The sequence below is a fragment of the Ostrea edulis genome, chromosome 2 (genome assembly GCF_947568905.1).
Source record: "Ostrea edulis chromosome 2, xbOstEdul1.1, whole genome shotgun sequence".
Taxonomy (NCBI): Eukaryota; Metazoa; Mollusca; class Bivalvia; order Ostreida; family Ostreidae; genus Ostrea; species Ostrea edulis.
The window spans coordinates 92,621,527-92,639,140 of record NC_079165.1 but is presented as its reverse complement, the minus strand read 5'-3'; the positions used below and the strand labels follow the sequence as shown (position 1 = coordinate 92,639,140).

Sequence of the window (17,614 nt, the reverse complement as noted above, 5' to 3'; positions counted from 1 at the left end):
TTTGTAGAGTTACGATCAATATTGGTCTTAAATCGCAAATCGTAACTTTTAATGAAATGGTTATACGTGCCACGTTCACGTCTGTTGTTTTGCTGTTTTCCGCCACACTTAATAATTTTTCAGTTATCTGGTGGCGCCTCTGGTTGCGCCCAGTGTTTTATTGGTGGAAGAGAGAACCAAGATACAATGTACCTGGGAAGAGACCAGCGACCTTCCGAAAGTATACTTACCGGCGCGAGCGGGATTCGAACAAAGGTGGTAGGCCGTGTGATATTGAGCGCGATGCTCTAACTACTCGGCCACGGAGACCCTTACAGAAAATGTATTATTTAGTTGTGATATAGAGAATAATGCATGAACTTCTCCTGTTCCTCCTCATTAACATTTCAGACAAAATTTATGAAGTCAGCTTAGCGATTTTCAGTACTTTGATTACTTTATGTGACCAAGGAAGTCATTTTGTGCGGTTTGCGTATGTCACGTGATTGAAAGAGAGTCGCATGAAAAACCGCGCACGCATGCTATTCTCTCATATGCAGTGATTCACTGAGCGACTGTCAAGGTTTTGGTAAATACACTATAAATTCATCAGGTTTACATGACTGAAGCGATAGACTGGTAAATATATACTATATAGTATACATTGTTCGTCAGGTTTACATGACTGAAGCGATAGACTGGTAAATATATACTATATAGTATACATTGTTCGTCAGGTTTACATGACTGAAGCGATAGACTGGTAAATATATACTATATAGTATACATTGTTCGTCAGATTTACATGACTGAAGCGATAGACTGGTAAATATATACTATATAGTATACATTGTTCGTCAGGTTTACATGACTGAAGCGATAGATCGGTAAACATATCTATATTAGTTAATTATGCGCGAATTTATCATTTAAAGATAATACGCGTCTGATACGATGCTGTAAAGTTACAATATTGTACTTGGTGAATTACAGCTACAGTAAATATTATGTATAAATGCGTCTTTATGTTGCAGGTTTGGATATACGGATATCTTCAGACCAACCCAAGGCTTTTATCTCTACACACATGGGTTACACTTATTGATTAAGACAGGTAACAAAACACGTTAGAAGAAAGACATGTATATGTTTTAAATTAATATCTTTGAATATGAATATACATTTTGAAATATTTTTTAACTTTGATTATAGAATAAAAGATGTAAAAATTGTGTTTTCACGGAATATTAATTATTCAATTTGAATAATACATGTAATTTATTTATGCACTATCAAATTACTTTAAACTGAAAATCAAATGGTCGCGACTGCCTCGTGATATTGACACATTTAATTTGCGTGTCTTTAAGATAGGTGTACAAGTATAATTTTGTTGCGGTAGCTCAGTGATAGAGCGTTCCTTTCGTAACCTTGAGGTCGTGAGTTCGAGCACTGCTGGTAACATGACGGAGTCAAATCAAAGATTCCATTACTCCCTCGATAAACACTCGGCATTTAGAATTAGTGAGAATCACGGGTCTTTCGAATATGACCTTGAAAACGGACGACCGGTGTAGTAGCAGGCGTTGGCACTTTAAAGAACCTGCATTGCTAAGGCCATGAGCATAGGTCTAAAGTAGTGGTACCGGTAGTTCATCTACAACTTGTGACGTCTAAATAAGAGCGAAGAAAACAACAACTAAGCAACCAATCAAAGACAGAGATACAATAAAATCTGCATTTCTATGTACGCGCATGGCTAAAAGTAAAATTAAATAAATCTCGTCAGGCATGCGCAGGACTGAAATGTATGGTTGGGAAGGGTACATTTATGCATAGACATCGTACCAGCCAGTCTACAAGATTTGAATCCTGTCAATGCAAAAAATATCAATGAATAAATTGATTAAATAGATAAATAAATCCATTTAATGGATAAAAGAGATGTACATAAAAAGATCAAATTTTAATCGCATATTTATATTTTGGAACAATATTGGTCATGCAGATTAATTGGTCTAACCATTTTGAGCATCATATAGACATCTCGTATAGAATTGAGGCGGACATTACAATGAATCTAACGCTGACAATTCAAATACGTCTTAGTTTTAGATGATGTGGTTTCACTGAAATAAGACTTTGTATATGCATTGTACATTTTTAGATATAGGTTTTAATAGATTCAAATGTATGGAAGCATTTGTAAACTTCCTCTACATTGTTTCATCTAAATGTTTAAAAGCAATCGATTAGCCAATATGTATATGTACTGTTGAAAAACGAACTATAACAACAATAACAAGATACAACATATACTGTTGAAAAACGCCATTTAAATATTTAGTTCCAAACAAATATGAATCAGCGACAGTGCAGCCACTAGCTGGTGTCCTGTTGATAAGTTTCTGAAGTAAAATATCTTTATTCTGCACACCAAAAATAGTATCCATGCACTACCTTATCTCCTTGTGTAAACGACATTCTCCATTATCATCTGTTGCAGGTTTCCGTAGCACGATGATTTTTAAAGAGGCTTTTCACAAATATAGTTTAGATATTCTTTATCATCAGCTGTCGCGGTTGATACCGGTATAAATTGTGTGAAATCTATATTCTTCGTCTTCCGCTACATCTCTTTGCCTTTTTTTTTATTAGAAATGTCGAAACGTTTCTTTGTTAGTCATCGTTTTGTATTCAGTGTAATCACCAACACAAAAGTGGTCACAAGAATAATGGTATATTTTTCATGTTTGTAGAACATCGGTGTGGTACCAGCACCATAAAAATCCCTCCCTGCTCAATGGCCGTAAGCGCCGAGCATAGGCCTAAATTTTGTAACCCTTCACCAGCAATGGTGACGTCTTCATATGATTAAAACCATTTCGAGCATATACAATCAACAAACCGATTTTTGGTTGAATCAATTTAATAAATTCTATATACTTTGTTTTAAGGCAGAAATATCGCTTTTTGTCAAGATAAATAAAGTTGAAAAAGTAGAGGTTTACTGAAAAATGACGTTCGTTTTTGAAAATACACGAGAATGTAAACTGCACCTAAACTTACGACCAAGACTTGCCTGGACGATCTAGCGCGCTAGTCCCACACTGCTAAATTTCGATAAACCCCGGGTACTACTATTCAAATACAATAAAGAGAATGTACGTGCTTTATATTAAATATTTCTTCACTTAGGACGGTTATATTGTTTATAAAAGAGTTTATTGCTATTTCGGTGCTTTATATCTTCTTCTTCCACCCTCACCTCTAGTTTGTCCTGGGATCCGTGCTCGCCCTTCTCTCGATTTTGTATTCTTTATTGGAGTTATGAGATTGAACACTGTTCGTTAACTTCACCTTTTCGCAAAAAACTAACGGTCATGCGAAGCATTTCAATGAAAGGTGAAGATAACGAACAGTGATCAATCTCATAAATCCTATAAGGTAATACAATATAGAGAGTTGGGCAAATACGGACCCCTGGGCATACCAGAGGTGGAATCAAGTGCATAGGAGGAGTAAACATATCCTGTCGACCGGTCACACCCGCCATGAGCCCTATAGTGCAGATTCATATATGATCAAATCATAACCATTCAAAATTTTACGCCAGAAAATGTGATTTTTATTTTCTTTACACTTTAAAGGTGTTTTTGAAAAATATTTTTAGATTTTCTCGTGTAAACTTTCCTAAACTTTCCTGAACAGAGAAACAGCATGCAACATCACCCTCGAATAACGAAGATTGGCTACACTAAATCATATTTGTATGAACAACACATTCCCAATTTGTTTGGATCCGATTATTTTTGTTTCCAAATATTAAGGATTAGGGGCTAAAATCATAAACATACTTCCTAGGTTTGACTCGATGCTACTATCCAGCTGTCTAACTGCTCATCCATCAAATGTTTCTAAATAATATGAAAGTTGGTGGTGCAGGGGTTTCAACAGTCTCGTTTAAAATCAGCATTAAGCAAATTCTATGGTCGTTATACCAGTCTATTTTACCAATACTACTTATCATTGGGTCAAATGCTGTCTGACGTGTTTCATCGCGATTGTTAGGCCGTTCTTCGCACACTGATTTTCACTACGGATGACCCCGTTTACCTGGTCAAGATATAGGGCTCACGGCGGGTGTGACCGGTCGACAGGGGATACTTACTCCTCCTAGACACCTGATCCCACCTCTGGTGGGTCCAGGGGTCCGTGTTTGCCCAAGTCTCTATTTTGTATTGCTTATAGAAGTTATGAGATTGATCACTGTTCGTTATCTTCACCTTTCATCCAACTCGTCGTGTGTTGTCTATCCCCTCGTCAATACTTGGGATAGAAAAACATCGTTGACATAAATTGTATCAAACCACAAACCATGGGAGATCACATACATAAATTATACTAATTTGAAGTACATTTAAACTGCACTCTAATATGCGACTGCAATATTTCATGCACAATAAGCCAATTTTATTTACTAAGTTACAGAATGGATGACATTCCCCGTGTATCAGAAGTCATGTACGTAGGTCTGTGTCGAAAGATAGGGACACCGACTGAAGTGACCATCAGAAGGGACGTGAATGACATGAGGGAAATGATAGAGAAACCTGTACAGATATATAGAGGAGAAAGACGTATGTTAAGTGGCAGTTATAGGGAAGGATTCAGGTTTAAATCATCAGACAGGGACATGATGTTCTGGATCTGTAGGCAAAAACTGATAAGCGATATCTCACAGGCCAGACTTTACGATAGAACAAAACACGACATTACTCTGATGGAGGACAGTGATACACCGCCCGGATTTGTCAAACTACAGTGTCTGACATGGCCAACAAACGGAACTGCTGCTGTTCCAGTCAATGACAGAATTTATATGTCGAGTTTGCTAGTTCAACTTCAAGGCATTGAAATATTTAATGCCAAAAAAAAAAAATCACCAGAGAGTCACTAGTCACGGTCCTTGTGCTAACAGTTATGTCGGACCTAACGAATTTGACAATGCTCTTTGTATTGCGGGTACACATTGGCCTAAATTGACACGACCTTGGATTGAAAGATGTTTCCGGTATGCTTGGCCTCCTGCACCTATGTTTGAAGAAATTTTAAAAGATGGATATCACTGTGTGCCAATAGGAAGTAAAACTGTTTCTAATGGAAACCTATTAGAGTGGAGATTGTCGTTTTCTCAAGCCGAGCAAAAACTTGTGTATAATATGAATCATACACAATTTTTAGTTTACGGACTTCTGAAAATATTTCTAAAGGAGATAGTCAATGATGGTGTGGAGGAACCATTACTGTGTTCTTATTTCTTGAAAACCACCGTATTCTGGATGATACAGGAGGGATCTGTTGAGTGGCGCCCTAACAATTTACTGAATTGTTTCTGGAAGTGTTTCGAATACCTCATTCACTGCGTTTATCGTGGCGTATTCCCAAAATTTTTCATTCCACAGAACAATATGTTCATTAACAAAGTTGTAGGTGCTGCTCGCACTGCCTTATTGGAACAGCTTTATCATTACTACCAAACGGGCGTGTCCTGTCTCCTACTCAGTCCAACCCTCAGATCCATCTTAGAACCAGCCTTCAGTAACCTGACCTTAGTGATTCCATCTGCTGAAGGACACGATGAAGCTGTTGTAGATTTAGATAGCATCGTGTGGAGGGAGACGTCTATATACGTGTTTACAGCTAAGGGGCTCTCTCAATATTTCATTTTACTGTCAACAGTAGATAAATTATCAAGCTTATCACTCTCACCATACCACACATTAACATTACAGTATTATACAGCTTACATACTCGTTCGCATGGCCTTCGTAATGGTAAATAGTACTTCATACCATACACTTAGAGACTTGTACAATGTAGACAGAATTTTCTGTAACATGGTGACACTGGCATCAAGGGTAGGCACTGTGTCCCATTCATTGTATCTCGCCCTGTATTACTGTAGAACAGGTAGATATAATGAACCACTCCGTGTCACTTATCTCACTAAACAAAGACTACCACAGCCCTATATCCTGTATGAGGGTAATGTAGACAGACAGAGATACAGTGAGGCTGTAGGTAGTATGTCTCTGTCTAGGAAAATGAAAACAGCCTGGGCAGACAATGTGATCTTTACTCAAAACATCCACTTTATTGAGGAATTAATCTTAGAACAAGAAGTGTGTAAACAAAACGGTATATATGCCTTATGGATTCCCCCGTTTGTGTTGACAGAGATGCTATTGGTGTTATCTCACTACAGACTAGGTAACAGATCCCAGTATCTACAGTCACTGACACACCTACACACCCTGCTGCTCTACGATAATGGCAGATATGTACCGTTACACCTCAGAAACCTTTCCTGGCAGATACTGGGGATCTGTCAGCATGTTGTGGGGGACTTACACGGGGCGTTACAGTCTTATCAAGAATCACTCAGACAAGAACAACACTACAACATACAGACAGCTACAGAAAATAGTGTTTGTTGAACGTCAGTTACACAGAAATAGGCAATCATAAAAGGATAGCCTACAAAGCAATTAAACAAAGTGCATTTGACATTTTCTGTTTGATTGTGGCCTCATCATAATCCTGTAAACAACATTGTGTACACAATTGACACCATCTACGTTGAAATCGCAACATCAGCACATTGGAACATCATTTCATTTATCTCCTTATGTTGTAAGCTTTTTTCCCTCCTGTGATCCCCCCTTTTTTTTTGTAAATTGCGGAAAATGCAACGTTCCGTGGTAAAGCCGTTTTACAATTCATCTACAAATTGTCTGTTTTTATTTGTGTTTTCATAGCTCTGAATGATCTCAAGTGAAGATTTCTAATGTGAACAATTTATTACCGTTAACATACTTTTGAATGATGTAAATTCTTTGAATTGAAACAATTTTTATGTATAATGTAAATAAAGTTCATCATAAATGCCATACGTTTTATAAATTCTTTTTCAAACTCGTCACCCCCGTGTCCTGTATCTTACACAAACAGCAGGAGTATGTACGATTCCTTAAACAGCAGGAGTATATACGATTCCTTAAACAGCAGGAGTATGTACGGTTTCTTAACAGCAGGAGTATGTACGATTCCTTAAACAGCAGGAGTATATACGATTCCTTAAATAGCAGGAGTTTGTACGATTCCCAATTTAATTAAAATTATATCCTATGATCCGCTATATGTAGCGATAGTAAATGAGCGGATCATAGGATCTAATTTTAGTTAAATTGGTACGATTCTTACAGATTCTGATTCTATTCATACTAAAATGAATGAGCACTCCACTCAAAACAACTATGCACTTCTTTGAATTTGATGATGACTTTGTATTTGATTTTCATAAACCAGGCTAGTGGTGCTATAACAGCCATTCACACGATATATCTGGTACCTCATTGAACCCAAAAGGATTCTCTTTTTTGCACACATTTTTTCTAAAAATACTATTTATATTTCAAATGATAGGTTTCCGAATTTTTGTTTCATGCATTCGAATCAAGAATATAATTCTCTTGGTTGTCACTTTCGGACTTTCCATAGAACCGCCCTGCATATGGAGCGCCAAATTAACATAAACTCAAATAATTGAAGATATCTTCAATTATTTGAAGATATCTTCAATTATTTGAAGATATCATCAATTCAATTATTGCTCTCTTTAATTGAATTAATGCGCGCATTAAATCAATTATTGCTCTCATCAAATGAATTAATGCGCGCCTCAATTCAATTATTGCTCTCATCAATTGAATTAATGCGCGCATCAATTGAATTAATGAGAACAATAATTGATTTAATGCGAGCATTTATTCAATTATTGCTCTCTTCAATTCAATTGATGAGAGCATTAATTGAATTGATGAGAGCAATAATAGATTTGATGCACGCATTAATTCAATTATTGATCTCTTCAATTCAATTGATGAGAGCATCAATTTCGTAGAAATATTGCTCGCAATAATTGATTTAGAGATCGGTATAAATGATTTGATGATCTCTTTAATTCAATTGAAGATATCTTTAATTATTTACAATGTTTTTGTATAAGGGATTAATGCGCGCATCAATTCTTTTAAAGAGAGCAACAATTCAATTAAAGAGATCATTTATTCAATTGTGGATATGTTGAATTGAAGATATCTTTAATTATATAGTTGCTCTCTCTAAAAGAATTATTGCTCTCTTCAAATGAATTAAAGATATAATTAATTCAATTGAAGACAGCAATAACTGAATTAAATCCATTATTGCTCTCATCAAATGAATTAATGCGCGCATCAATTTAATTATTGCTCTCATCAATTGATTTAATGCGCGCATTATATCAATTATTGCTCTCTTCAATTGAATTGTAGCGCGCACCAATTCAATTGTTGATATCATTAATTCATTTGAAGAGATCATTAATTCAATTAAAGCGCGCATCAATTCACCAGAAGAATTAATGCTATCATCAATTCATTTAATGCGCGCAATAATTCAGAATTGAAGATATCATTAATTATTTGAAGAAATCTTTAATTAAATTGTTGCGCGCATCAAATGAATTGATGATATCTTCAAATAATTGAAGATATCTTCAATTATTTGAGTTTATGTTAATTTGGCGCTTCATACCTGTAGTGGATCTTGTTGATTCATCACAGGATGAGGCGGGTCTTTAAAAAACTTCTGGAGAACAGACGGACACCTGGAACCGTCTAACTGTCCAGACCGCCAGATCTTCTTGATTTACGTCAAATAACTGTATCCCATTTCTATTAGCGAGTGCCAGCGTGGTAAGATTTATGATCGATGCATACTATAAAACCTGGCCTGGCCCCAATTTTGGCCTTTAATTTGGATCCATCACAAATTTTGGCCTGACCTCAAAAGTTGGCCTGGCCTCAAATTTGGCATATAGAAATTATTTTGGCCTCAACCAAAACTAGTTTTTAATTCAAAATTTTGATTCATTTGACTGATTTATCATTGGTTTTAGTTTTTCAAAGCCATAGCAGATACTTTTTCGTGGAAACGACCATATTCTAGTCTTGTGAATAAGCAAATGTTCCAAGTGACCAAGGCCACTTAAGGGACAAATCGCTTACACTGGCAGAAAATAAAGGCATTGACCTACAATAAACGATAAATAATATTACAAATCAAGAAAGAAAAAGCATAAGTGAAATATGACAATTGTAAATTGTGCCCACAGTAAACGTTTTAGAAGTATCCTATATTTTATAAAAATATGTACATGTGTTCTGTAAATAATTTAGATTTAGATCTTACAGACTCATGCAAGGTGAAGATAACGAACAGTGATCAATCTCATAACTCCTATAAGCAATACAAAATAGATAGTTTGGTAAACACGGACCCCTGGACACACCAGAGGTGGGATCAGGTGCCTAGGAGGAGTAAGCATCCCCTGTTGACCGGTCCGCAGTCAAAATCAGTGTGCTCATATAATCATTACGACTTTGAAAGCAACATAACAATAAAGTAAATAACTTGCAAAATAATTACCTATATCAGCTACATATACTTAAATATAGAAATAACATACCATAAGATGCGGATTGATTACCTCGAGAATTTTTCATTCATATGGAGACGTCACCAAGACCGGTGAAGGGCTTCTAATTTAGGCCTTTGCTCGGCACTTACGGCCATTGAGCAGTGAGGGTTCTTTAGCGTGCCACACCTACTGTGACACGGGTCATCCGTTTTTAAGGTCATCTCCAAGGACCCGTGACATTCACATCTGATGCCGAGCGTTTGGCGATGGAACTGTCACTACCTGTTTTAACGACTTGCATGTAGGTGTGTCACGACCGGGATTCGAACCTCGGGCCTTCCGCATGCGGGGCGAACGCTCTAACCTCTCGGCCACCGCGGCGGTCCATAAGATGCGGAAGATATCAGCTGGTTGTAACTCTTCAAAACGTATTACTGCTCTAACTACATAGGTAAGCGCAGTAGATTTATACATATACTGAAAGACTATTATTCGATAAAGAAATATGAAATGACCAATGAAATCAAAGAACCAATGAAATAACAGAATAAAACTTTACTCAGCCAACTCAATCCAGATGCGCAATTGAACTTATGGTAAATTGAATTTTAAGATTGTATTTAGCAAAACGATAAATGAAAAATATCAAAACGAATAAATACATATAGAAATTTCTATGTATACTATCCCATACATTTCATAAAAGGAATTAAAACATGATCAGAAACATCGTCGGCCGCTTCAAGTTCTATCGAGAAAACATCGGCAACTTCGATCAATGAATTTACAGTAGAGTTTTTACATGAGTTAAAATTCCAACAAGCAATCAACTTTATGATGCCTCCCTGGCTAGGCAGTGTTTTAAATTCATAAACGATCATGAAAGGTGAAGATAACAAACAGTGATCAATCTCATAATTCCCACAAGTAATACAAAATAGATAGTTGGGCAAACACGGATCAGGTGCCAAGGAGGAGTAAGCATCCCCTGTCGACCGGTCACATCCGCCGTGAGCCCTATATCTTGCTCATTTAAATGGAGCTATCGGTAGTCAAAATCAGTGTGCCAAGAACGGCCTAACAATCGGTATGAAACACATCAGACAGCATTTGACCCAATAATAGGTTGTATTGACGACCTAGATCGTTATAACGACCAATAGAATTTGCGAAATGCTGATTCAATCGAGACTGTTGAAACCCCTGTACCATCAACTTGTTAGTCAGTAGATTGCCTCGATTTAAAAACTGGCCATACGCAGAACCTCTTGCATATCGAATCAGCTGAAAGATATAAACACCATATGCAGGTGATAATGGAATATTGCTACATAAATATGGGAAGTTGACGATGGAGAAGCTGAAATCAACGTGTTTGTCATACAGTTGAGTTGTCAGTTTTCCGTTAATGTCTACTTTCAATAAAATATCTAAGTATGAATTAAAAGTGGACGACTCTGTGGTGTCTTTTATTTCGAGCTCACAGGGATATATCGAATCGACATAATTATGAATGAAAGTTATTATTGTTAGTAAACAAAACGTCGTCGATATGTCTAAATGTCGAATTGAAGGCCACAGGAAGAGATTCTTTCTCCTCAGGTAGAAGTTTTTTAATAAATTCTCACGTAGTGAGTGTGAATGTCAATTGTCGTGTTACATGGGATAGCTCACAATTGTTTGTCATGTAAACAAGGCTCGTGTCATATTTCTTGTTTACGTAAGTTAAATATTATAGGATTAAACATTCTTTTTGAAGAATTTATCGATGTGTAAACTCCGGACATTTTACTCACAAACTGAATAAAAGTGCGAAGCACTTTTATGTTAAGTTTTTCCGTAAAATGTCCGGAATTTACACATCTATAATTTCTTAAAAAAGAATGTTTGATTCTATAATTCCAATTCATTCACTTTATTAACAATTGCAAAAATTTGAATAGTTTCCCCGTACTACGTTATTTGCTTTCAGGGCGTGTATGAATACATCGCGTTTTCGGATTTATTGATGTGTAAACTATCGTTCAGCTTTATTTTTGTCCAATCAAAACAGTAATAACTAATAACATTGGAATTATACTAGCAAAAATTTCATTTAAAGCAGATCTTTTTCAATTTACAAGTTAATTCGATCTGAACCCAATGAAATAGTTTTTAATGTTTGGCACATTTTGTTTCAAACATGCTATTTTCTATTGAGCAATCTATATGTAAACAAAAACATTGCACGAGCCTAGTTTAATTTAATTAAGAATTGTGAGTGCTGTATCTCACTGATAACTCAACTATTCTTATTAAAATTTTGGTTGACCATTACAAATACTTTAGTATATTCTAACTATTAGTTTTATTTGACGTCTATGCGAAAGTTTTTTGTATAAATCGGCATGGAAATATGGAACAAGAATGTAACATGCTTCGGACTTCAAGAACTGGTGAAGAACAGGAGATAAAATTCCTTCCCGGATACAACTTCCTGACTGACGTGTTTCATACCCATTGTTAAGCTGTTCATGGCACATTGATTCTAACTACGGTATGAAATTCGGTGTAATGTCAAGGATTCCATGTGCAAGCTCTTGCAAACTGAATTTTGATCCAGCATACGAATACCTGTATGCCAATTGTATCTTGTCAACTCAAAGTCAACCACTTCGTCATTTTACTACCATGTTTTATTTTAATTCTTTCTATTGTTTTATCATTTTCTATATAGCTCTTGCTGGTCTTTTATTAGTATATTATCAATGATTATTAGCACAAACATTGTACAGCGCATAGAAACTATAGGTAATTGTGCGCTTTATAAATGAATATAATAGTAATAACTACGGATAACTCCGTATACCTGCTCACAGGGGATGCTTACTCCTCCTAGGCACCTGGTTCCACCTCTACTATATCCACGGGTCCGTGTTTGCTCAACTTTCTATTTTGATCACTGTTCGTTATCTTCATCTTTCATCCAACCATCGCAGCTTTAAAAACAAGGAAATCAAAGACACCGTCCTGCAAAAACAAGATAACTCCATCTTGTCCATGAAGGTCAGGATTTTGGAAAAAATTTACCATCACACAAACAATCCAACATTAAGTATCCCTTTTTGTAGACAACGAGAAGATCACTGGATCAGGACAATAGGTACTGCATTTCTATATGGATGCAATGATAATTATAGATATGGGAAATGGGGTGTTGCACCGATGCGGGAATTTTCCCTAATCGGAGCTCGGTGCTAGTACTCGTGATATAGAACTGACCCTCATCCATATTTATACTCTTATTGCTTATTTGCCAATTAAATACCTGTAACATTCCCTAGTACCAAGGGCAAGCCTGATACATTTATGTGTCAATACACTTTAAATGTAGTATACATGTACATAAGTTTTGAAATCGTGAAAATTAAATTGTGGTTTTTTCTTGGGCTTTCGTACTTCTCAGTATCAGAAACAATGCATACGGTTACATGTTACGAGTGTATCAAATATTTAATATTCTATACTACTACAGTCTAAAAGCTCTTGTACTCTATGTATTATTTTCTACAACAAACAGTTAGCAACTATACATGACTCTGGCCACAAACAAAATACGGGAAGTTTAATACGCAGTAATAAAGTTCAACAAAATTATATGTACATGCACCTGAAAACATTAATTCACCATAGCAATATGCTATTGGAATACAAAACATCTTATCCACTCCAACTGTTTAACGGTTATTTACCTTCTTTGGCCTTAAAGTTTTTCTTTCAGAACTTTGCAAAGTTCACAGCGGTTTTTCGAGAAAGACACGATATTATGCCTTTGTCAACATCTTTCACTCAGAAAAACATACAAGTTCTCGCTAGCAATCTTCACTATTAAAACACAGGAATTGCATACTGTATTCGGCGTGTTTACAGCAAATCCCATTCACAAACTAAACTGTCCAGGTTGGAAGCTTATTTCAAACTCGGTACATTGTAATAAACAGAGATTTGACCTGAAACATTTATAAAAACTAGGAAGTGTGTTTCAATTAAAAGCAATCTAGATGGAAAAAGTAATATGAAAAAAATGTGTTCATGAGGGATTCGAACTCGGTCGTTTAAAAAAATCAAAGTACTGAAAGTACTCATGGGAGTTGAACATTGTGGAAATTCAGTTAGAACAGATAGCACTGGAAGGGTAGGGGGATAAATGACTGAATATTATCATGATTTTAGATACAAATCAACTGTTGTTGTTTTTCAAAGCGTTACAACAGCAAACATGGATAATGGAAGGCCCATAGGCCACAACGCTCCTCGAGTAACTGAAGTCGTGTTGTTGTTTTCTAGAATTTCACCCCTTTATATTCTCATGAAAAATGTGACCACATATTATGGCCCAAACATTCAAATCAATATGGTTAGCAATGCCTTGCAGTTATGAAGAAGTTTTTCCCCCTGTATATATACATTAAAGTTTAATCCTAGTTGTAGCTAATTCTAAGGATACATTACTTGAAAAGGTAGTCCAATATGCTAAACTGTCACCTGAGTATACTACAGTCCTGTAGAGGATCAATGGAATGGTAAATAATTGTATAATAACTCAAAATAAATGAAATGCAAAAAAATTAAAAATCGTCCGGCATCGGAGATGCACAAGCCGAGTTGCGCAAGGAATGGGCATAGAGGGAACCGGCAGAAAAGTTTGCAAGAATTATCAAGCAGGGAGCAAAATTTTGCGTACATAAATTTCAGCCGACTTAAATCCTTTGTGAACTTGACCTTTAACCCTTGACCAAAATCAATAGGCTTCTTTGTCTCATCAAGGGCGATAATCCATCTAAGTTTAATTGAGATCCTATAATTTGTTAAAAAATTATAGTGCAGAAAACAAAATTTTCTCCAAATTTCAGTCTATTTATAGCCAGTGACCTTGACCTTTGACCTAGTGACCCCAGAATCGATAGGCTTCCTGGTCTTACTGAGGGTGACAATCCTTCTAAGTTTGATTGAGATCGTATGATTCGTTCAAGAGGTATGGTGCGGAAAACAAAATTGTCTCCAAATTTCAGTCTATTTATAGCCATTGTGACCTTGACCTTTGACCTAGTGACCCCAGAATCGATAGGCTTCCTCATTTTACTGAGGCTGACAATCCATCTAAGTTTGAATGAGATCCTATAATTTGCTCAAGAGCTATGGTGCGGAAATGAAACGTTGATGCGTGCCCGCCTGCCCGCCCAAAGGCACTTCATCAGATCATAAGCCGAGTTCGACTTCATCGCAACTCCGCTAAAAATGAAACACTAGTCAAATAATGTTATTTATTGCCAAGGTATTTGGGATATTATACTGTGGCTCAAACAGGGGGTGAATGAACCTGACAGTATGGGAAGCATATTGTGGAATCAGACTTGTGATGCTGGAAATCTATAGTGATTAATAAACTATACATGTACAAGATCCATAACTATTTTTTTTTCAGTTTGTGAGGGAGAATCCTCATGTCTCTTTCATCTGTAGGCAAATAAACTGTAGACAAATAAACAATGTGTTTTGACCAGAGCAATTTCCAATCCTTTTTGCAGCATAAATTCAACATTGTGGCAACTGGGTTAAACTTTGATAGTGAAGTAATACATGGCAGCACCTTATCCCATGCTCTTAAAATTTCTGTTTGACACACACTCATGACATCCACTCAAACATTACAGAGTGCAGCAAAATCCCATTGTAATAGGGGATTCAAAATGGATAACTGGTACAAAATATGGTACATACTATTCGAAAAGGATAATGAATTTGACATATTGATGTTTTGGAAAAGGAAATTCTGACATCGGGGCTCTAAGCGTTTTCAAACATTGTCATTTGATAAAAGTGTTCTACATTTTTAAAAATAGAGATTAATATGTCTTTACATACATAGGTGAGAAAGTTTCCATTATTCCTAGCCGAGACATACCATGTATGCGCAAAAAATTCATAAACAAATATCAAAATACTCACGTAGAAAATGTGGACCTTACCGTCATCAAGCGCAGCGAAACACTCCATTTCGAGATTTTCGCCGACGAAAGCTCGGTAACAGTAATGAATGAGGTACACTCATTTTGTATCTATTTTGTGACTTTCTTTATTAAAAGGAACAGTTCTCTAATGTGTAACGTGCAATTACTACGTAATTCAATAACTTGAAGCATGAAGCAGTTTCACTTTGCAACCGGATATAAGAAATTTTATTTCGTATTCCGATCCCGATCGAAAGTTGTTGACTGGGAATGACGTGTTTTAATTCAATATACATGTAACATCAAGCATTTTTTATATCACATTAAAAAAAACCCAAATATATACACATACACAATGTTGTAGAGTTATTTCTTGTAAATTTTCTGAGGTTTCGCACCATATTCGATATTTCGCGCCACGGTGTCAATAGGTCTTGTGTGCAGTTGTCGTTCGTTTCCCTATCAATGTTTATAGGTGACGCTGCGCTACAAACGACAATTTTCAACCTTATCTTTTATTTTTCTATGTATATCAGTATCAATTTGATCGAAATCTTGTATTCAAATTGATTTGAATACAATATCATTGCATTTACTTACATGTCAATTATCAAAATTAGATCAATTCAGAAAAGTTACATGGATTATTTAATGGCGGATGTTTATAAAAGTTTATGTTGATTTACCTAGGAGTAAATCAGCTGACACAGAACCCCCGCTGACGACCACTATACAAATCAATACAAATTACTGCGCAGAAAAGTGCGTGATGACCCAGGGAGATTGAACATAGTTCAACTCCCCCCAAAAAAAGAATATATCTTTACATATTTTTTTCGACGACCTTACCCACTGAACCACGCAGTAGACCATACATTACTAAGGAAAATTAACGTACAGGTGAAGTTGAAAATAATATCAGTGAAGTCGTTTCGATTTTTTGAATTTTACAACAACAACAACAAAAAATGCCCCCGTGAAACAAAATTTCAAAACGACAGTTTTTAGTGGAAAACTCGAAGAGCATACTAGTATTCATCCTAAATTTATTTTGTTTCACGGAGGCAGTTTTTCTGAAATTCGGGGATACCCCTCCATTTTAACGCTAAAATCATATAAATCGCTTATTGCTTGATTTAACCTCGGATTATTTTGGCTAATTTTTGTCAATACTCGTCTTTTAAACTTATTTTCAAAAATGTTTGAATCAACATATCAGTTCCAATTGGTTTTATCATATATTTGAATAACTTAATTTTATTGATCTTTCATGCAACACCTTTAGGGAAATTAATATGAGACGTGCAACACCTTCTTTGACTAGTCCACAAAGGAATAACGTGACTGTGATGGGACTCTTTCCTAAGACGGAAACGCAGTCATGGACATCGTTCATATAAAAGACCCAGTATAAATGATATCACGTTTGATTCACTTTTACCTTACGTCAACAGACAATTAGGTTCACATCATATTCGTACAAAACTTTACTCTGTTCCATTGAGAGTTTCATATACGTTATTTGAAGAAGCCACAGCTAGTCTATACTTGGATTTTTCAACACCTGAATATAGACTGAACTCTATGATTATGGATGTTGCCAATCACAGGCGGCTCTTTAAACCACCACGGGTCATTGACGATATCCCTTCCAAATCATGCCACCAGTCCCTTAAGCTCAAATTTACAAAGGAATAGATGCCGTCAATATAAGCAACATTCTTCGTCATAAAAGAGTTCAGATATATTTTTTTGAAAGTAGACATTAGCGGAAAACTGACAACTCAACTGTATGACAAACGGGATGATTTCAGCTTTTCCATCGTCAACTTCCCATATTTATGTAGCAATATTCCATTATCACCAGCATATGGAGTTTATATCTCTCAACTGATTCGATACGCAAGAGCTTGTTCTACATATGGTCAGTTTTTAAATCATTGACTGATTGATTGTTTCTTGCTTAACGTCTCACTCGAGAATTTTTCACTCATATGGAGACGTCACCAAGACCAGCGAAGGGCTTCTAATTTAGGCCTATGCTTATCGCTTATGGCCACTGAGCAGTGAGGGTTCTTTAGCGTGCCACACCTACTGTGACACGGGACATTCGTTTTTA

General features: G+C 36.1%; 1 protein-coding gene across 5 annotated transcripts; it reads left to right on the top strand.

The window, feature by feature from the left end:
* Positions 1 to 531: 531 nt before the first annotated feature.
* LOC125678440 (uncharacterized) lies at positions 532 to 6,932 on the top strand. 5 transcript variants are annotated; one of them, XR_008800282.1, is made up of 3 exons: positions 532 to 568; positions 1,014 to 1,093; positions 4,465 to 6,932. XR_008800282.1 is itself a non-coding variant. In XM_048916904.2 (3 exons), exon 3 carries the CDS (start codon positions 4,905 to 4,907, stop codon positions 6,477 to 6,479), a length of 1,575 nt encoding a protein of 524 aa, XP_048772861.2. In that variant the 5' UTR covers positions 546 to 618; positions 1,014 to 1,093; positions 4,471 to 4,904; the 3' UTR covers positions 6,480 to 6,932. The 5 variants fall into 5 exon arrangements, 4 of the variants coding, with proteins under 4 accessions (XP_048772861.2, XP_048772857.2, XP_048772863.2 ...); XM_048916904.2 differs by having other exon boundaries at positions 546 to 618; positions 4,471 to 6,932; XM_048916900.2 differs by having other exon boundaries at positions 546 to 618.
* The last annotated feature ends 10,682 nt before the right edge of the window (positions 6,933 to 17,614 follow it).